The sequence below is a fragment of the Vanessa cardui genome, chromosome 10 (assembly GCF_905220365.1).
Source record: "Vanessa cardui chromosome 10, ilVanCard2.1, whole genome shotgun sequence".
NCBI classification, from domain to species: domain Eukaryota; kingdom Metazoa; phylum Arthropoda; class Insecta; order Lepidoptera; family Nymphalidae; genus Vanessa; species Vanessa cardui.
In genome coordinates, this window is record NC_061132.1 from 10,948,526 (window position 1) to 10,971,270 (window position 22,745).

Sequence of the window (22,745 nt, forward strand, 5' to 3'; positions counted from 1 at the left end):
GTAGTTACACTGACTCACTCACCCTTCAAACCGAAATACAACAATACCAAGTACTGTTGTTTGGCGGTAGAATATCTGATGAGTGTGTGGTACCCAGACGGGCTTGCACAAATCCCTACCACAAAGTCAAGTCAAGTGTTAATTCAATCAGTGTTACCATATTAAATAAAATATTCTATTATTATGAAATATACTGGATCAAAAGAAGAATGACAATGACGCCTTAAGCTTGCAATTCGAGTAATCGTTTTGATATTACGAGTTGTTTGAAACTCCATCAAACAAGAAACTTGGAGTTTGCGGTTGGAAAATTAGCTCTCAGCGCTGTCTACAAGATCTCTTAGTGCAATACTTAACTTTATAAGTAATTACATTTAGTTCATTTTAAAATAATACCAATTGTAATCAAAAACCTTCCATGTTTGCTAGCAAGCTTGGGGGCTTGTTTTTAGTATAGTAACAATAAACGAAAGATTCTAAAACGAATAGTTTATCGTGTAATACATTTACAAGTAGCTTTATGAAATATATTAAAAAAAAAAAACACTTGTGTAAATAACGTCGAGTCAAGATAAATCCGCCTGTCTTTTTACGTTAATCGCGTTGTCATAAAACGGCGCGGTAAACAAAACCAGCGCATGCGCTTCCTGGTCTGTGACGTCACTGAGGCCGTAGGTGACCACATTGTATGTTGATGGCTCACGTGTCTCGTGAACGAATTTTCGTTTATTTATTCATTGGTTCAAATCCATATTTAAAATCTATTTGATTTTATGTAGGCTGTTTCTATGACAGTAGAAGTAGGGATAAACAGATATACATATAATATGTTATTTGCGCTTCTATGTGTGCAAACAATAAGGTTCATATGTTTGTTTAAATGATTACCTTTACTAAATTACGGAAAAAGACTTCTCAATATAAGACGCCGTGATTTTCAATCTTTGACCTTGTACGCGTTTGAATTATAAAAAAAATATATTATTGAAGCCTAAGTTACTCCCTAGGTCCCGTCAAAATCGGTCTAGCCGTTCCAGAGATTAGCCGGAACAAACAGACAGACAGACCGACAAAAATTGTAAAAAAAATTATTTTGGAATATACCGTTTATAATAGTAAATACATATGCATTGCGTAAAAAAGGGCTATTATATACGAACAGAAACTCAAGTTTTATTATATGTATAGAAGAGATTCATTCAATAATCATCAATTTGTTTATTTTATGATTGTATGTAATTACGTTTCACATCTGCATTACAAACATTAATTTAATTACTTTGTTAATATAATAACAATAATAGCTTGATTTATTATAGATTCCTAAACGTATACAGTGAACAAAAAACTTATACACATGTGTTCTAAAAACCGTATAATACGTACATATATATATACACAAGCATATATAATATACTAATGTATATATTACATATGAGTACACGCCCTTGCTTCACAAACGGTTATCGAATGGATTGGGTGCAGTGAATACGTTTCAAAATATAAACAAGTGAATTTAAACTCTAAAACATTTTAACATCTGGTTATATTCAAATATGTTCTAGTGTGAAAATTAATTATTGATATACATACACACATACATAGAAACAATGAATGTAATAATTGTAACACAGTCCTTTTTTATGTGTGAGTTATTTAAAAAATAATCGAGTATGGTAGTTGAATAATTTATTACATTTATTGAAAATGTCGCGAAGATAAATAACATGAATAGATATTAAATATTGATTACAAAGTCGAGATGGCCCAGTGATTTGAACGCGTGCATCTTAACAGATGATTGCGGGCTTAAACCCAGGCAAGCACAGCTGATTCATGTGCTTAATTTGTCTTTATAATTCATCTCGTGCTCAGCGGTGAAGGAAAACATCGTGAGGAAACCTGCATGTGACAAATTTCATAGAAATTCCGCCACATGTGTATTCCACCAAACCGCATTGGAACAGCGTGGTGGAATATGTTCCAAACCTTCTCCTCAAAGGGAGAGGAGGCCTTTAGCCCAGCAGTGGGAATTTACAGGCTGTTGTTGTTGTTGTTGATTAGCAACCTCATTGGTTTAGATTCCTGTTTATAAATAGTACAGTACAGATACCTTGGGGCCGAAGTGCACTTTACCGGTTCGCGCAAAAAAAAAAATTGGGTTATTCTGTGAACATCATATAATCTCAGTAGACGTCTGAAGTTTGAAAGTTGCTATGTTTACATGCCGTGTCAGAATACTCGAAAAGTTGCCCTCGTGCTTGAAATCTCCGTTAATTCACATTGAAATGAATGGAACACCATAACGCAATCGGTCAGAAGATCAATCACGAATCTTTTAAGGGTACTTAATAATGATAAGCTGATTGCTGATTGGTTAATAGAACGCGGCATGACATCCCAATATTAATTACATGTGAAGTGTAACATCTTATTTCAGTATAACTATTTTATTTAAAATAGTAAATTGATAAGACATCCCTTCGGTCAACTTAACGTCATTCAGAGATTAGTAGATATTTCCTATGGCATGATTCACTTCACTTAATTTGCATAGCACTTAAGACTAAACAGAAAGTGAAGTTGCGACCGCAATTAACAAGATTCTTTTCTCAAATGTGGTTTATACAAATGGGTCACCTGATAGTAACGAATACCAGACTTTTCCATATTCAAGCTGGTACTAGCTCGGTACCTATTGATTCTACTGCAAAGCGGTCGTGGATTGGCGATGCAAGGCATGTTGTTAACAGCGCCATCTTCGGATATATCGTCAAAATTCCAAGTTTTACCCACACCACCTTGATGTTAAAAAATCCACAATAGCGCGATTTTTAAGACGTTATGTTGTCTTAAATTTTCGCGATGATTACACATTTAAATAAAACTGGTGGTCTGCCCGTGACCACGAACACTGCAAAGTGCTCGAAACGTCGGGATGTTTAAAAATAATTAATATACGCGATTCATCCGTTATAATTAGTTTTATTTTAAGACGTTTTCTGCCTCGCACAACCACTTTTTGGAACCAGTATTCGCCGGCGGTTTTTCCAAATCGCTACAACTTGGGAACCTTCAAGAAAAGAGCGTACTCCTTCCTTATAGGCCAGCAACGCACATGCAAGCAATGTTGTAGATGTCCATGGGCAATGGTAATCACTTTCCATCACGTGAGCTTCCTGCTCTTTTGCCCTCTATAACATAAAAAGGGCCAATTTGTATAGGTTAGTTACGACCAGAAAACCCATTGCCAGATTATATCGTAAAAGATAACCGCCAGAGCATTCATCTAATCAAAATTCGAATTATTTAGAATAGAGAATGTTCTAGAAATCTTAACGTATTCTCAGTTGCATGTTATCACGCTTAGGAGGGAAATTGCAAGTCAAGTGGTGTTTACAGTTACTATGCAGCCTGAAAGTGTCACTATATGGCTTCTGACCCATCTGACGCGATCATGCTCATGCGTCACTATTCCTCTGATTTTAATATGTTTGTAAATCATACTATTTTTAAACTAGCGACTCGCCCTGGATTCGCACGGGTGCAATTTAAAAAAAAAAAATTCACGGACTAATTTAGCTTTCACAGTTTTATTGAATAGAGAAAATATATATATGCTATATTAAATTTCAAACACTATATTTAAATGTATTCGGGTATTTGAATACACGTGGCTTGGATCTAACAGACTCGGTCAGTTAACAGCTGTGATATATAGGTATGGTGGGTGTACATTGTTATATTAATACCATTTGGGAGAACAATAGGCAAGCGGACATGCTCGGAGGACTCGACTTGAGGAGTGCGTCGTGTACTCCGGCACGTAGGGCTAGCTTAGACTTATAAGCACAATATTATGTATAGATAAAAGTGTACGCTGAGAAAGAAACTTTTGTTTTCCATTATGGTATCATTTATCACTTGGTGATAGGGCTCTGTGCAAATCAATCTGTGTATTATAGTCATTATATACAGGCACAATGGACATAACATCTTACTTCCCATGGTTGGTGCATCATCATTACCGAAAGTCGCTTACCGATGTCTGTCCCTATGTATGTTTAGATCTTTAAAATTATATAATATGGACAATGAATATAGTAAAGAAACACTGATAATTTTAGAAGTTTCTGGTGTAATGACTTAAATAAACACTACTTAATGGTAGGGCTTTGTGCAAGCCCGTCTGGGTAGGTACCACCCACTCATCAGTTATTCTACCGCCAAATAATAGTACTCAGTATTGTTGTGTTTCGGTTTGAAGGGTGAGTGAGCCAGTGTAACTACAGGCACAAGAGACATAACATCTTAGTTCCCAAGGTTGGTGGCACATTGACGATGTAAGGAATAGTTAATTTCTCTTACAGCGTCATTGTCTATGGGTGATGGTGACCACTTACCATCAGGTAGCCCATATGCTCGTCCGCCTAACTATACCATAAAATAGAAGTAAATTCTATAGTAAAGTTAGTATTATTTTTTCTACCGTGCGAACCAGAGGCTGGTCGCTAGTTGGTGATATGAGGAATCATTAATGTTACCAAACAAATGATAATCACCACCATGCACTTGTCCTGCAATTACATAAAAAATAAATAAAAGCTATGTATCGCCAAATGTAATCATATTCGACTATTCATGTTCAGAACTAATAAACACACTATGAGATTAACTATGTTTATGTTTACGTCCTTATCTATTAAACTGCAAATACAAAACGTTGCATGAGCCCCATGGTATCTTCTAATAGATAAATATTTATCAATAACATTATTATGAATGAATATATTTCCATATATTATACTCTTAACGCATTTTTCATGTTATCATTGACAATAATCTCGTATTATTAACAACGAGATCTAACTACGCAACGAGGGAAGGAGACGGCAATAGTGTTTATGTTCTATTTCATTTATATAATGAAGTGGAATATTCAAATAACCAATAAACCAAATTTGAAAAGCAACTGATTATCGATTTCGTAATAGGATCGAGATGATCGAGTCAATTGATCGATCGAAAACAATAGTTATAAACGATTGATATTTAAAAAAAGATATTTAAGACATTTTCTGCCTCGCACAACCACTTTGTGGAAACAGCTTTCGCCGGCGGTTTTTCCGAACCGATACGACATGGGAACCTTCAAGAAAAGAGCGTACCTCCTTTCTTAAAGGCTTGCAACGCACCTTCAAGCCCCCTGGTGTTGCAGATGTCTATGGGGGGTGGTAGTCACTTTCCATCAAAAAAAAAAAAAAACAAACACACTTATTTTCTTTTCGTGATATTAATTTCTCAAACGGTGGTAGATTTTTGACTATCTATAAATGTAACACTTCTATATTGAATCAAAATGAAATAATAATAATAATAATACCGAGTTAAATTATGATGTGTATGATGTGTGGCTAGAAAGATAGTCGAATGGGTTGAATATGAGATAACTTTATGGTTCGAGCTCATAGAGAAAGAGGAAAAAAGACGAACAGATCAAATAATGTCCACTCTAAACAAATAAGATATTCATTATTTTTTATTAGCGATTAATTGATAAAACGAAAACGCATCACAGAAGCGCGCAACTCAAAACGCACAAACTTCTTTAGTAATTTACTTTTACAGAATTATTATTACTTGTTACGTAATAATAATTCTGTAAAAGTAAATTACTCAGTTAAAATTGTTTAATACTTGGTGGCTTCACTTAATATAGATAAATGGCGTTTTAAAAGTCCTTATAAAAGCCTACTTGAATTAAAATTGGGTTATTTTAAAGTCACTTGCAAATCAAATTAGCACAACACAAAGTTAGATTATGTCACTCGTATATTACTTGTATAACATTCATAATAAACAAGGAAACCGGTCTCAGTTTTAATAGTAAACAGCAAACACATTAAAATAACTTTATGGCTTTTAGCTAGTTATAATAATCTTAGGTATAATGTTTTCATATATGTCCTTAGTATTTGAAAATCAGTTTTATTCCTCTGTTGAACTATTCTACTCTTAAACAGTTTAAATGCTTATTTGAATAAAACTCTTTTGTTACATTGATGCACTTACAACATAAGATCTTAACTCCCTAGGTTAGTGGTGCATTGGTTATGTACCAGTTCTATTGGATGACCATTTACTATGAGATAGATCATTTGCTCATCCTATTATCTTTATTATGAAAAAAAGTGGCATAATCATACTTGCTTATTCATCTATCATGTTTAGATAAAAAATTACCAATAACTTTATGGGAATTTATTTAAAAAAAATTACTTAAATAAACTTCTGGCTTTGATAAATGTAATTTTTGGTTATGAATAAAATGATGTATTTTTGCAATTCTGAATAAGTTACCTTTTCTTTACAAATGTATTTTTCCTTTAGATTAATACAGAATAAAACAACACAAATTAACAAATTTTATACAATATATATGTTTTTTCGTAATTGTACCTAAATAGAAATGAATGAAAATGTGTATCCTATATTTCTCAATGTTGGGTATGTAAAATTCCACTGCAATACTAGTTAATGCATATTTCCCATTAATAATGAATCAATGCAATTGTTTATGGTAAACACTTTCGAGATTATATTATTGCTAAACAATTATAAACACCTGTTCTATTAATTGTGCTATTTTCGATATTTACATTTAAAAATTTATATGAGAATATGAATTTAAGCATAAACTGGCAAAGACTAAACAATTAAGTATCAATTACTGATTGTCTTTTATTTTATTTAAGAGCTATTGATGAGCTTTGGTTTTATCAATAGAAATATTCAGAAATACAGGTTTGAAACAAATTTTATAGAATTTAAGTATACATGCATGTTTATACATGTTTTTCTCAGATTTATAATTATGATTAAATTTTTTCATTAAGATGTGTTTAGTATAGTAGTTTGGGTTTACATGCGAGATTTTATGGTGGATATATCATTTGTGGTAGAGTTCTGGTACCATATCACAACAACAAAATGCTTTATGAGGGTTAAATCAAAATAACAATAATTGTATGCAAGCTGTTCGCTTATTTATTTTAATTATTTGAAATCAGACAAACAGTTTTGCTTTTTTTTCTGATTTATGAGTCATCATCATCTTCCTATTTGAAATAAAATAGCAGACAAACTGTGCTTAATAAACATAAACGTCAGTAGAGTTTATTTGTGTGCATATTAGTATTGGCGGCAATATTAAGACCAATAAACAAAATACTCAATAATAATATAGGTTATGTCAACAAACACGACTACGTCTATTATTGACATCCTTGCTGATTATTATTCATGTTTTTAACTATATATACACAGAAATCAACAAAACATTCATTACAAAGTCAAAAGATAAGCCTTAACGTGTTTTCTGAAAGGAGGTATTTACTTTAAAACTTTTTTTAAAAAACCACAGAGTAATATTGACTAAGAAGGTTACACTTAGTTATTAGAAACATTCAAATATAGAATTCGTATCATTCTAAATTCTGATGTTGTTCTTACCTTCTGTCGCCGATTTAGTGTCATTTTTCGACATATTGAAAGAAAGACTATTCAATACACTTTTCGTACACAAACATAAGGTGTTTTATAAATCATTAATTTTAAACTAATAGTGTCAATATTTTGTTAATTAATTTAAGTTTTAGCCCGGCGATGCACTGTTTATCTTTACTTTTCGACATTGACGTTTGTTGATTTGATTTGACACATACGAATACAGATTACATCACAGGTGTGATGAACGAAAACGTTTCTTTTCATGCAGTTTTTTTTTTATATTAAGTGTAACAATATGATTATAAACATTGTATATTCTTTCATATATTTTTGTCCAATATTTAAAGGATTTACGAGCTACTATTATTTTAACAAAAATAACAATTTTTTTCTTGTTTCAGATGCAACTGAGGATGAAGTAGACAAGGAGGGAAAATTTAAATATATTGTGAAGAAAATAAATACTAACTATGTCTACTACAGCTGAAAATGGTGTCGTCGACGACACACAGTAATGATCCTTAATAAATTTTATTTTGAAAGTCTTAATTACAAAAATTGTATTCTTTACTTATTTACATTGGTACTAATTAAATAAATAATTTCTTTTTTTTTAGAGGGACCACATACTATTTTTCAAAAGGACGTTCAAGCGCAACGCTATGGCAAAGGATCAGCTTATTCTTCTCTATTTATTGGAAAGCTATTATAGTAGTTCTTACTCCAATACTATTATTGCCTGTACCAATCGCAAATTCGGGCTCAGAGTCAGCTAGAGTAAGCATCATATTGTTAATTGTGTATTAAAAAAAACATAATTTTTTTTAAATTATTTTCTGGGATAGAGGGTTCTCATTTTAGCAATGTACAAGCACAAATAACCTGTTTTCATATTTTTAATGTGTCACGTAATTAAGTCGTATCGTAATATCTGAAACTGAATATAAAAATATTTTTGTGTGTTTGTTGCACTTACATTTAAATTATCATATTGGTTTGCAGGCCTACAAATGTATGTATGTAGTCTTGATAATGGCTATATATTGGGTACTTGAACTGTTACCTCTACCCGTGACATCAATGCTACCCATCGTTCTGTTCCCTACCATGGGTATCCTGGATTCTGACAAAACCTGTGCAGCGTATATGAAGGAGACCAACATGATGTTTATGGGTGGTCTTATGATAGCAGCTGGGGTTCAGCATTCGAAACTACCGAAGAGGGTCGCTTTGTGGACTGTGCAAGTCGTTGGATGCTCACATAGACGGTAATTATAATAATATTAACGATTGCCTACTAAGCGATGATTACATAATAGGAACGTAGACTTTGATCTGAGAATGCGGTTTCCCACTTGGTAAAGCACAAGTGAGGTTTTTTCTGCTTAATTTTAATTAATCGTATCGTTTTCTATAATGAGGGAAAAATCATACGAAGGATTGTCACCTTTAATGATTTCTGCTTCTCCGGTGTTGAAGAGTTTAATAGAAGAATCCTGTGACTTTTAATTCCCGAATCAAGATCCGAATTCTGTATCTCCTTTTAAATCTGCTGTCTAAACCAGCTATTGTTGTAACAATAAGACCATTATTTAATATATGATTACACATGATATATTTGTTATAGGAGGGTTGTTTGTTGTACTAGTAGTATCTACTTAAATCATACTCTACTTTATTCTACGTTAAAATGTTTATTGGTACAGTCAGAGTAAACCTTCGTCAGTTTTCAAATTCATTCCTTTATCAAGTCTTAAACTCTTAGTACCTTTTGAATCTAAACATCAAATAATTGCGAAGCAATATGTCATTCTAGATCGGTAAAGAAGATTATCGCTCAAACTGAGCACACGAAAATAGATCCTAAAGTAACGAACCTTTTCTTACCTCGACTGTACTTGTATTGCTTCTGGTTTACAGCCTCAACTTGGGACTAACATTCGTCACGATGTTCATCTCTATGTGGGTCTCGAATGCTGCCGCCACCACCATGATGGTGCCCATCGTCGAAGCTATTCTTGAAGTATTCGAACAGGTAAGGGAATAAATAAATAACTTTATGGTACTTTGGTTCATTGGTAGTCATTAAATAAAAAGCAGGACGACAGCATTATAGATTTCAGAATCAGTTCGGTTTCAAATGTGTATAAGCCATTATGGTCTATTCGACAAAGTAAATGTATGTTAATAGAGAGTCGCTGGACTTGAAATAATAGTAATTACCTATTTTTCTAGTTTTCAATATGGGTCAATAATGGATCGAGTTTAGGAAACCTTTATATTTTGAATAGTACTATGTCACATGTGGGAACAAATAATCACTCAATCCTCTCCTTACAAGAAGAATAGAATAAGATTAATTAGAATTTACGTGTTACGTTACTTATAATTAAAGAAAAGGCAACCGTGACTTTAATTCATGGCCAGGAGGACATAATATAACAAGTATATATTAATGAGTATGTCCTTTTTTGTAGCAAGGGCTTGGCGATGTTTACGTGAACAAAAAGAAGACACTTCCAGAAAACGGAAAGGAAACAAAAGCTGTTCAAGACAAAAATACCGAGGAAGAGTAAGTAATGATTAACATTAAAAGGGATTCAGTGAAAGTTAACATAATTATATGAAATATTCCATATATAATACGCACTTTATAATACTACGATGTTGGGTTGGAACTTTGTCAAAGTACATTGAAAATGACAGTTTTCGAAAGGCTTCAGCAAAATTCATGGTTTTAACATAACATGTTCATGTAGGTGTTTAAAGTGTTTGTATGATTTGATGATGATTGAGAGAAGTTTTTGAGTGATAGAAGTTTCAGTATTATGCCTGTCAACACTATATTAATCTAATATCTAAAATAGTTTTATGATCATAAATGTCCAAAAATAAGGGACTAATAAAAGTCGAGCAAAAATTAACACTAACAAACAACCAACAACTTCACGCGAGCATAGGCGCGAGTTTGCCGCCACGGTCGCTGGCGGGTCTTGTCGCTCAGTTCCAAAAGTCACATATTTCAATCCAATTGCGCAAGGATTCTACTATTTTAAACTCATTTGAATTTATGTATACTTAGTGGGTATCATTCCTTTCTTTTTCAGAGCTCCAGTACCTAGCGATATTACCATTTGCTACTACCTGAGTATAGCGTACGCATCAACCCTGGGAGGTTGTGGAACCCTCGTCGGAACTGCTACCAACTCCGCCTTCAAGGGGATCTTTGATTCGTATGTATAGATTATTAATACTGCCGCAAATTTGAACATTTAATTTTCATATCACGATTCATTCATTGTGTAATTGAGCCACTCGGCCGATGTTCCCCAAAATTTATTATTAGAAAACTAATTTCATATTTATTTAATTATTCATAATACCTCTTGTCGAGCTATCAGCCTTCTAAATATACAAATGTACCTACTTTTTGCAGAGAATTTCCCGAAGTGTCCGGTTCGGTGGACTTCTTCTGGTTCATGGCGTACAGTACTCCGCCCATGCTGCTCATGCAGGTGCTGGTCTGGGTGTCTTTGCAGGTGACCTACATGGGACTATTCCGGTGAGTACATAAAAGAAAGGCTATATTTCTTACGACTTGCGCTGATTATGTGCCGAATTTACCAATTTTCATGGCCATCGGTAAACCTTAGTACGTCAATAGACCTGTAAATATTTTTTTAAATATTGTCATCAGGCCGAATAGTGAAGCCGCGAAGAGAGTGAACAGGGCGTCTTCTGGATCTTTCAACACCATGAAAATCATCAAGGAACAGTACAAGGGCTTGGGTCCCGTTACTTTCCACGAAAAGGTAAGTTATACACCGATATTGTCAGTTCAAGATATGGTTTCTTGATAAAGTGTATTTAATGTTACATCTGTTAGAATTGTTGTTGAATGTTCGTATAAAGATTGCGACATAATATATGATTTACAACCAGTACGAACCCGTATAAATAATAAAACAAAATTTCTTTAGTTACCTTCTCTTAAAGAAGAATTGGCTTTTAACCATCCGTCTGAACTTTTACTTGATATAAATATTAAATATTTACACATAAATTGCCTTTAAGTGAAGATTATTTTCTGTTACAGGCTTCTGGTTCATTGTTCCTGTTCGCGGTTTTCTTGTACATCTTCAGGAAGCCAGGATTCATGCCTGGATGGGCTGACGTCATCACTACCATGTGAGTTGCTTGAAAAAGATTTAGTTCTTGTTTTTGAAACTATGTTGGTGATATAAGATATAAGAGATTGTTATTAAGTTCTTCAAAAACCTTTTCACGTAGTGGAAATGTGGTATCTCGACATCCAAAAAATGGGATAAAAGGAAAACAGGAAGAGAATGATTATGACGTAGCATTATTTAATATAAATGGATTAATAACATTTCATTAATATGATTTCCTTTTCGATATCTCGTGACGCAGGAAAGTGAAGGATGGTGTGGTTTCCATGTTCATCGTCGTGCTGATGTTCATCATACCCATGTCGGTGGACTTCTTGAAGTTCTTCTCTTCAACAGCGTCCTGTAAGTATATTTTATTCCCAAGAATTACCCTACTGAGCATGTGATGTTATAGGGCTGGTGACTGGGCAAAAGTAGGCATTCTATTATAAAGACATCGATCTCACTTCTATTCACGATGAGACCGCATTGTCGTAGGGCCCAAGCTATGACTGACATTTTGGGGCACTAGTATGTCATGGCAATGTTATTATGATTAAACAAAACTTTTAATGACGTGGAATTTGGAAGATGAGAAGGATACATTTTTATTGCGTAAAAATTGGAAAACTTCTTTTTATCGACTTTCTTTTATTGCAGTATAGAGCCGAGATTTCCAAAGAGCTTTGCGTTTCAAATTATGAGTAGAAATTAGATAAATGATTTTTTATTTATAATATCTTTGTTCATAGACGAAGAGTTGTCTATGTCGAAGCCTTCCACCGGAATTGTGACCTGGAACATCTTGAAAGAGAAGATACCTTGGGGCCTGCTGTTCCTGCTGGGTAAGTCTTATTTTTATAGCAATTTCCTATGAACAATCGGTATCATAATTAGCCATCTAAAGTGAAAGTAAGCAATATAGATAGTTCAAATGAAATATATAAAAACTACAAATAAACTATAGTTCTCATTTCTATACCTTTTGCGTTATTTCCAGGTGGTGGATTCGCGCTCGCTGAAGGCAGCAAGGCTACAGGATTGTCGTCAATGATCGGATCGTCTCTGAACGGGTTGCATGGTCTGCCGCCGTCGCTGGTGCTGCTGGTCGTGGTACTGGTCACGCAGTTCATCACTGAGTTTACCTCAAACGTTGCCATCGCTAATCTCATTCTACCAGTATTGGCTAATATGGTACGTCATGTGGTTTTTGTTGTCTATATATATAGATAAATCTATTCCGGATACGTAGAATTCTTGGAAATCGAATAAATTAAAGATACATGTATGTATATTTATTGGTCTCAATAAATGTCTAATTAATGTCTATTGTATAGTATGTATCGAGGTTTCGATGTCAATGTCTGATACAATGTACAGTTTTTGAGACGTAAAACATAATTATTGGACTTTTTCTCCAGTGGAATTGTGCAGTAGTGGCGCATTTATTTAACATGTAAAACGGTATTAATCATGACATCAACGTCCCCAGGCGCGCACGCTGGACATGGACCCGCGCTACCTGATGGTGCCCGCCACGCTGGCGTGCTCCATGGCCTTCCACATGCCGGTGGGAACGCCGCCCAACGCCATCGTCGCCGGCGTCGCGCACATCCCCACCTCAAAAATGGTAAGCATACACACTCTACTGAAACACCACGACTATCGTACATCTTGTGGTGCTTGAACGTGTTTATTTCCAGACAACATCAGAATGAAAATTTTTGAATTATCGATGTGGATGTACAGTTCTAACTGTCCTCTGCTCTTTAAACATTTTCAACTTTACGGTTAATGCTAGTTGTTGCCCTTAAAAGGAGGTTATCGTTCTCCTATCATTACATCTCAAACATCTATTGTCAGCTGCCTCAATATTGACTACCGTTCTTTTTTTATCGACGAAGTGTTCTCTTAAACGACAGTCGTAATAGCTATTAAATGTCATTTTCAGGCGATTGGCGGTATTGGCCCCAAGATAATTTCAACACTGATCGTATGGGGCGCTTATCCCACCTGGGGTTCTCTTATCTTCAAACCAGAAGACATTATGGCCCTGGATAACCCTGCTACACCACAGAAGACCGCGCAAAACCTCACGTTGAATTGTAATGTCATGGCGACTACTCTGGACCCAGACAATGCTTTCAATTGTACGCTACCTGCTTCAAATATTGCTAATAAATCTCTAGCATTGCAGGTGAGTAAGAGTACGTTCACGTGTAACTATTTCCCATTCAGTAAGAGCTAAATTTGTATTAAATTTGTGTATGATATTATGGTGTTTTGGAACAACGGTTGCAAGCAATTTTGGTGCTTATGTCGATAGGAGTGTTGTCAACCTGAAAGTATTTTTATTGCCATGTTTATGGTAGTTTTGTAGAATTTTTATAAGAACATTTATTTGTATACATCAAAATACGTAAGCGCTGTCTTAGCATTTGTTGTGTTCAATACAAAACAAAGCATTTATATATTTTCATATTATGGGTAGAATTACATTACCAAAATGTATATTTATATATAAATATATACTTCATTCCAATAAAGTTATTTTGTAAACAATCTACTTTATAACTGATCACTTTAAAAATATTTGGAACGTAACTTAACTTATTAAATCTATTTAGATTAACGAAAAGTAAAGATTGTTTACAATACAATGTTTTTGAAATGAAATGGGGTCTAAATATTGTTCGTATATAATATTGAGTGAGAAATATTTTGAACGGTGTAGCGGGTGTGGATTTATAGTTATTATATATTAGAAACAAATCAGCGACATTTATTTATTTGCGTCAAATATTAAATTGTTCAATAAACGTTTGCATAATATATCGAGCTAGCATTGTTGTATATATTTGCATATCTTTGTTAGAGTAAAAAGGAATTTTATCAGCAATGACCGCTGACGTAATACCTGACGTCTGTCAGTTGGGAAGTGATAAACCGAATAATAAATATTTGGTATACCTATATAATTATTTGATGGTTTACAAACTACGATTATGCCTTAAAAATAAATATCCTTCATGTGTCACACCCAAGTGACATTGGTGATATAATCTGTGCTCCGTTAGCACAAATAAAATCCTTTAGTAGCATAACCTTGTAACAGCTCAACCTGGAGTTTTTAGAGTGGCAACACCTCCCTTCTCCTTACTTAGAAAGCGCAATAAAATATATGTCGTTGTTCAATATTATATGTAATTAAATATTTCATATCCAAACGGATGTTCCTAGTTGTATTTAGATTAATGATATTTTTGAAAAGATCTGATATATTTTTTCATGGGATAGTTATGATAAATATGTTTGGTATATTTATATTTATAGATAAATATACCAGGGTGTGTGATGATATTTACACGTTAACTGCCAGTCATTGGCATGCCAGTAGCGTTATTGCTAATATATGCGATATTCCGAGCCATTTCGTATGACCTGGATTAAATTTTATCAAATTGCAATTTTATTCATTGTAAATTTTACAAAGTTAAATATGTAATATTAAGTTATCGAGACTGATAGAAACCTGTAAATTACGTGTGTATGTAATATTTTACCAAATAAATTCTGGCATGCCAGTGAAATTGATGTTGGCAATTTATATGTGCGTGTAACGACCACTTTTGTACACATGTCTTACATTTCAATTTGCGAATAAACTACTTTATATAAAATTATATATAATAATATAGATTTGATTTATTATATAAAAACGAGAAGACTCTATGTGTTTTCGTTTTGATATTAAATTATATTAAAATGCATACTTATTGTACCATAAAAATGTCGCACGGTCATCCTCAATTATATGTATACAAAATGTATGATAATAAAATGTTTAAATAATTACATTCGAAATACCAATTGTAATTGAATTGTTCTATTTAAAAAAAATATCGTAATTATGTAAGGTATACTTAATTTTGAGAATGACTGTACTTAGCTTGTATTTATTTTTAATTTTAGAGTACAATTGTCAGTGAATTTATAACCCATATTATATATTCTACGCTAATTTTATAAGTACTAACATTTTAAAATTGTAAATGTGCACAAGTAAATAATTGAATATACACTATGTTTTAAAAATGGGCAACATCGACTGTCCTTTCAATAATAAAAAAGAATAAAATATTTCACATTAATATTCATTTCTTAATTTGCATTTATTTTAAAAAATAAATTTTAAACTGCTTTTAATTTTTTAAATCGATTATAATGTGTCAAAATAATGCCAAATAATATTAGGTAGTTTATTCCTGTATTGCCAGTACCAAATATGTCTTCCAATTATAATTCATTTTCATAGAATGCTTAAAATTTCTATATTTTAAATTAAAAAATAAAAACATTTATTAACGTCCAATGTTGTCATTTTGTAAGTATTCTATTGAAATTGACCGTAAATGAAGCATATATTTATATTATAAACTTTATATAGAAACTAGTTAAATTTTGCCAAGTGTAAATATGCTAATTTGTAAATAGCGGTGCGGATTCTTGTATTGTTAGTCGTTACACGAAATAAAAGTATGAAAAAGGAGAATTGTATTTTATTTTTTATAGTTATTTAGACATTTACTAAAATTCTTTAATGTCATTTGTATGTGCCCAATCCGGAAATGTACCGATGTCTGGCCAAATAGCTTTGGACCAAATACAGACGGTGAATAGATTTGTTAATATAGCTACTAGCGATGGTCCAATCCCAGCGATTATCTGAAACATATAATTGTAATATTTATTTTCTGATGGATCAGCAATTGGACATTTGTAGGAAGTATGGAATGAGCATCATGGTTGTAACTGAAAATTCCTCGAAAAAGAAAATGGTAGTTAACATTTTATATTGATATATAAGAACGTTACCATATACGTTTATTTTTAGGTAAATAAATTTTAAAATTTTAACAACTTTTTAACTTTTCATCCCCTAGCTACTATAATCCTGCTATGCACAAAGTTTGAAGGATAGTCAGTCAGCTCAACTACATTACTTCCGACTGGTATGTTCAACCCACATTCTACCACCAAGAGGTATGACTTAGTATGTTTTCATTTGGAAGATGAGTAAGCTGGTAATATCTGCACAGTAGGCACGAAAAAAGGATAACGCTGCTGCTTTCTTGCTGTTAAGATTTTAATACCAACTATTATTAATATATTATTGCCCTTGTGTAATATAATTGCACTGGCTCACTGGCAGCTATTAGTAAAATTAATAATGTTTGCCTTAATTCGCGACATTTTTTAAATCTATGAACTCATCCTGATATATCTCCTTGTTAATAATGGAAGGTTAGAAGTATACAGATAGGTACCATTTTTCGCGGTGGTATATTAACGTAAGCTGACACCATGGCATTTGAGGGAGTGCCGGTTATGAGGTGGAATGGTAACGACGTAGATAGTGAAGCGCATATCATTAGATAGAGGGGGTTCACTTTCGCCTTAAGACTCTGTAACAATACATACATCATATTTTCACCACTAAACAACAATCGGTACCAACTCTACTCTATTCCAAACATAAGAGGAGAAAATCCGAATGAACATTATTTGACGGTCTATGATTTTCACTGACATGATTATGGATTTGCAAATCATGGCGTTTTAAACGTTTAAGAAACTCCTCGGAATATTGGAATCTCCTCTCTCATTCCCACTTGTGTTCTTTCTTAGCTTCTATCACCAAACGGCATATCTGTGAGAGATCGCTACAAGCGATAAGACCGCCTTTGTGCAAAAGTTTGTTAAAATTATTATATGTTGGTTTCTCTTTTATACATACATTGAGCAATAAAGTATTTAAGTAAATAATTAAATCTAAGCTTCCAAGGTAAGAGAAGCCTCTTACAATGTCCATATCTTCAGGCACTGGTGGGCGCTTGCGATCAGGTAGCCTATTTGCCCGTCTGTTTGTACCAAATCGAATGATTGAATTTACTTCAAATTGTATAAGATAAATGTAAAGTAATCATTTAAATACGTATTTCTTAAGAGAATATAATATTTAGCTTATAATAAAAGCAAGCGTCAGATTCACATAAGAGTATACTTCTAGCTTTAAGAAAACCATTGTCAGTATATGTTATTTTCTAAAATAAGATTCGTCTCGCGTTCTTTACGAAAATTAATGTAATTACTAAACTGTTTTCGGTCTTTTTCAATACTCTTTTTTATGTAATAGGTTGGCGAACGAGCATATGGTCCACCTGATGGTAAGTAGTCACCATCACCCATAGAAAATGACGCTGTAAGAAATATTAACTATTACTTACAACGTCAACGCGCCACCAACCTTGGGAACTAAGATGCTATGTCACTTGTGCCTTTGTTTCACTGGTTCACTCACCCTTCAAATCGGAACACAACAGTACTGCGTACTGTTGTTTAGAGGTAGAATGTCTGATAAGTGGGTGGTACCTACCCAGACGGGCTTGCACAAAGCCCTACCACGAAGTAAAACCACTCCTTACCACTTTTACAATATGAATCATCAAGCAGTAGATTACTGATGCGTTACTCCCAAACTCAGTCATGACATTGCAGAACACGATGACTGTAAGTGCCAGGACCGGGGCCGGGAGGTTTGTGAATAACGAAAGAAACTTCTCGAATTCATCTGTCATTTTCGATTCTCTCATTGCTTCGAATATAATATTGCTGCTTCCTTTAAAATACATGGAAAAAATATACCTATAGGAAATATAACACTTAGTGAAAAGTAATAATTATTGTCTAGAGCCGAGATAGCCCACTGGTAGACGCATGCATCATAACCGATGATTGCGGTTTCAAATCCAGGCAAGCACCACTGAAAATTCATTAGCTTAATTTGTGCTTATAATTCATCTCATGCTCGGCGGTGAAGGGAAACGTCGTGAGTGTCTAATTTCATAGAAATTCAGGCAAATGTGCATTCCATTAACCCGCATTGGAATAGCGTGTGAAATCTGTTCCAAATCTTCTCTTCAAAGGGAGAGGAGGCCTTAGCCCAGCAGTGGGAAATTTACAAGCTGTTGTCGTTGTTGTAATCATTGTCTTTGATTAATTTAAAATATCTAACAGTACGCTAGAAAGTTATGTCAAAGTAAGGTCTATGCTGGATGACTGTGTATTAATATTAGGTAAACACCTCTGAGTTTATATTGAGAATATCTTAACAGATTTACTTTTTAATTACCGGATCCAGATTTGATTTTTGTTCATCGGGATCTGCGACGTTATAAACCTAGTCTAGACACTAAAACAACTAATCAGTCGAAGATCGAAGTTAATTACAAAAAGATACCAATAACAAACAGTACGCTCCATTCCATATTATCTTTGACCAAGGACCAAGTGAGACAGCCGTTGCTAGGCGACGTGGGAGATGGCTCCGTTTCTTAAACAAATAAATTAATGAAACAACTTCATCGATTTACCTATCTCTTTTATTACTTTCTGTATAAACGGATCTAAATGGTCATGTAATTTGTAAGTCTCAAAGTTGAGATATAAAAATTCGCCATACATCTGAAATTGTTGTTAGAAGATAAATATCAATTTATGTTCTTATATATATTTTTTTTTACATATTTATATGGAATAGGCGTTTGTCTTCCATCTCACCTGATTTAAAGCGTAGATGAAGACGAAGGTGGTACACGCCCATCCAAAAGAAACCAGTTCATCTACTCTTAAAGAGTTCAACTTATTAGGAAAAATAGACACAGGCAGGTCGTTCCATATCTTAGCGAATCTTACCAAAAAAAGGAGCTGACAAATCGGTTAGTTCGACTTTTGGGTATGTCAACAATGAATGGATGAAACTTTTGTCTGCGCCTAGTAGTCCGATAAAGGAATGGAGATGGTTCTATCAGTTCGAAAAGAGCACTCTCCAAAGTGCATCCTATAAAAAACCAATAAGCTGGCCACTCGGCGACGATGCTCAAGGGTGTGCAGTCTGCTATTTGAGAGCTTTTCGTCGTTAATTAACTTACGGGCTAATGAAAAATAATAATACTGCGTATTAACGGCAATAAACATTTGACATTTGACAATAAATTGACGCGATATCATTGGTCGAGAGCTTGATTAATCTTTGATATTAACTATGGATTTGTGGAAATATGCCGTTTTGAATGTAACGAAACTTATCGGAATTTCGGAATTTAAAATAAGTAGCTAAGTATAATAGTATTGTATTGGTAGCTTCACTTAATTGTAAAATGACGATTCAAAAGTGCTTGTAAAAGCCTACTTGAATAAAGTTTATTTTGATTTTGATTATTATTTTGTAGTAACATATATTAATCATAAACTCTCAGAGGTACACAATATATGTAGCTGAAGTTTTAGCAAAATGCTTGAAATACGTAAATCTCTATGATTTGTTTATCTTTATTCCTGCTTGGATTGGAATAGGTTATATAATATAAAACATAGTCGTTTCTCGCCGTTTCTAAGGCTAGATATTTAAACTATGCGGTGTTCAGAAACACCAATATTGATTCAAAAATAAGGTTCATTGTATATAGTAGTTAGGTACATTAGATGCAAATCATATTATTAGGAAAAGCCTAGAATACCGCTTTTCCTAGACGGAAAATAACAAAGAAAGACATATTTTGTTTGTTCGTCAATCTAAAACTTGTGTGTCATATGAAGCCATGGCGGGTAGGTAGCAGATTATTTTAAAAGATGTTTATATTTACCTTTACTTTTAAAGAATTTAAGACAGTTTAAGTTAACTGGCATGATAAATAATAGCAATGCACTTATTAAAGATGGCGTCGAACAATTTAGGACACTGAAACAAAATATTGTATAGAATATTTTCTTTCTAAATATTCATAATCTCAATATTGCTTTAAGTGGATTTCTCTATCCTCCTCTAATAAATTAAGCAAGCATAGCAACTTATGTCTACTTGAACAGTAGTTCATTTCTTTATTCGTCTAACAGTGTTTAAAATTTACTTACCTTAATGTACTAAAACGTTTGCGGTCCTTTGTGTACGTTGAACTTATAATCGCTTGAAATAATGCAGTTAAGATAACTATTGTGCCAACGACCTGAAAATATAAATGAAAATGAAAAATGGTCCTTTTGTTAATATTTTTTTTTAATATATGATTAGACTTCCAAGAATATTATCGATATATCGAATAAGAAATCCTTACTCAAATGATTATGTACATTAAGTATTGGATAGAGTTTTTCTCCCTTTCATATTTGTAAAACGAATCGGATAGAATATCATTCCAAAAAACTGTACTTAGTCCCTTTGTAGTTATTTCAGAACTCCCGGAAATATTTTCAGGAAACCCTCTATAAAATACTATACATACTTACTACTACTACTTTGATGGTAGAGTTTTGTGCATACACATCTGCAGTGGCGGATTTACAAATTGGCCGCTAGTAGGCTATTAAATTTCAGAAATGACACACACCAACTATGCACGGAAAAAGGAAAAAGTTAAAGTATTATTTTATCATAATTATATAATTACCCCTTCGTGAAACTTTATTTTGCCCAATTGTTGATATTTTGTTTTCAATAATATCTTGATATATTGTTCTTCATCACCTGTCAGAGTTGCTTGCAAAGCTGTATAGTTCTGCACCCTGAAAAATCTACAAAACTTTATGATAGTGTTTTTGTAATAATTATTTATAAAATACGTAGGAATATAATAACTTTCTATTATGAATTATAATGTCCTTAACACAAGTGCTTTAGCTACTTTGATTGAGGTCAGAGTAATGTATGTGATGTTGTTCGATATTTATTTATTTATATTGTCAACTTGTCTATGTCTAAATATCATTGTTTCTGATTAGGAATTAGAGTGAATACATGTCCAATGTCTACTTATTTTTTAACCAACAATATTGAGTTCAAATCGGAAAATCTATCAATTGATTTATTAATTTTTGGCGTATGTTAAATGTATTCAAGTTCGATTACTATTTACTAACACGTTATAATTAGTATATGTTTATTAAATGATAAAAACTTATAATAGATGGGAAGCTGAGCTGACAATGAGTTAAATATAGTGAAATCTTCCTTCATTTTGTATTATATTATATATACCTTATTTTTAATTAGAAACTCTCTTAGAGTTTCTAATTAAAATTGTAAAAGGTTTAAGCTACCTTAGCATTCCCAAAAAATAGAAATTCAACCACATATACAAGAACATCTCCATGATTAGAACACCAGGCAGAGAAAGCAGCATTAGTTGCGGTACTTCTATTGTTGGACTCTGAGGGAAGATCCTGATAAAGAATATACTTAGTCAAAGTATTTCTATTATGCACAAATAATAAAATATTTTCGGAAATATTCCCTTTAATTGAACACCAAATTTATTTAGTTGGCTTTTTTTTGCATTTGTTTATACAGCAGCTTCTGGTTTTGTGACGTATGTATATGTTATATTAATTGATACTTACACCTCACAATAATTCTTGAAAATTTTATTCGTTTCACTTCCAATGATAGTAGACATTCCACCTGAAAGTTATTTTATTTCATAACGAGCTAATATGGTCTAGTTGTTATAAGGCGTGCGTCTTCACCAATGATTTCGGGTTCAAACCTTAATTTGTGTTTATAATTCATCTCGTGCTCGACGGTGAAGGAAAACATCGTGAGGAAACCTGCATGTCACTAATTTATACGAAATTCTGTTGTCTGTTCCACATGTTAATCCAACCCGCATTGGAGCATCGTGGAGGAATATGCTCCAAAGCTTTTCCTCGAAGAGGTCTTAACCGAGTAGTGGGATTTCCAAACTGTTAATTTTAAGTATTATTTGTCTTAACAAAGATATTTAGATAATCCTATAAACTTAGACGCAGGTACAATTTTTAATAAAAAAAAAAATTATGAATTTAATTTATAACATAGGATACGTTCTCTGCTACTCTCTCTGCAAGTGTATACCAAAATGTTGATATATACTGGCTGGTATTTTTTATTGATTACTACTCGTTTAATAAAGAACCTAGTATTGGTCAAATGATTATATTTACCAATCGAAGATGAGTATGCAATTCCAAGGA

The 22,745-nt window shown here is 33.2% G+C and overlaps 2 protein-coding genes and 1 long non-coding RNA gene across 3 annotated transcripts in view; 1 reads left to right on the forward strand and 2 right to left on the reverse strand.

The window, feature by feature from the left end:
- LOC124532714 (GPI transamidase component PIG-S) overlaps positions 1-7,712 on the reverse strand; it is a 57,970-nt gene extending 50,258 nt beyond the window's left edge. The window contains exon 1 of the mRNA XM_047107748.1: positions 7,513-7,712. Within this exon, the coding sequence (XP_046963704.1) occupies positions 7,513-7,546 (34 nt within the window). The 5' untranslated portion in view covers positions 7,547-7,712. The remainder of the gene's footprint in view (positions 1-7,512) is intronic.
- LOC124532713 (protein I'm not dead yet) overlaps positions 1-16,230 on the forward strand; it is a 39,441-nt gene extending 23,211 nt beyond the window's left edge. Inside the window, exons 2-15 of the mRNA XM_047107747.1 lie at positions 7,911-8,020; positions 8,127-8,286; positions 8,512-8,777; positions 9,430-9,544; positions 9,987-10,081; positions 10,617-10,742; positions 10,946-11,071; positions 11,207-11,321; positions 11,606-11,697; positions 11,941-12,041; positions 12,431-12,523; positions 12,679-12,872; positions 13,171-13,308; positions 13,630-16,230. Coding sequence (XP_046963703.1) covers positions 7,980-8,020; positions 8,127-8,286; positions 8,512-8,777; positions 9,430-9,544; positions 9,987-10,081; positions 10,617-10,742; positions 10,946-11,071; positions 11,207-11,321; positions 11,606-11,697; positions 11,941-12,041; positions 12,431-12,523; positions 12,679-12,872; positions 13,171-13,308; positions 13,630-13,926 — 1,959 coding nt within the window. The 5' untranslated portion in view covers positions 7,911-7,979 and the 3' untranslated portion in view covers positions 13,927-16,230. The remainder of the gene's footprint in view (positions 1-7,910; positions 8,021-8,126; positions 8,287-8,511; positions 8,778-9,429; positions 9,545-9,986; positions 10,082-10,616; positions 10,743-10,945; positions 11,072-11,206; positions 11,322-11,605; positions 11,698-11,940; positions 12,042-12,430; positions 12,524-12,678; positions 12,873-13,170; positions 13,309-13,629) is intronic.
- A 2,755-nt stretch (positions 16,231-18,985) lies between these two features.
- LOC124532715 lies at positions 18,986-20,744 on the reverse strand. The gene is made up of 3 exons (XR_006966660.1): positions 20,652-20,744; positions 20,384-20,478; positions 18,986-19,071 (listed from the first exon to the last, which is right to left on the reverse strand). It is a non-coding gene; the product is annotated as an uncharacterized LOC124532715 (long non-coding RNA).
- Positions 20,745-22,745: the final 2,001 nt, after the last annotated feature.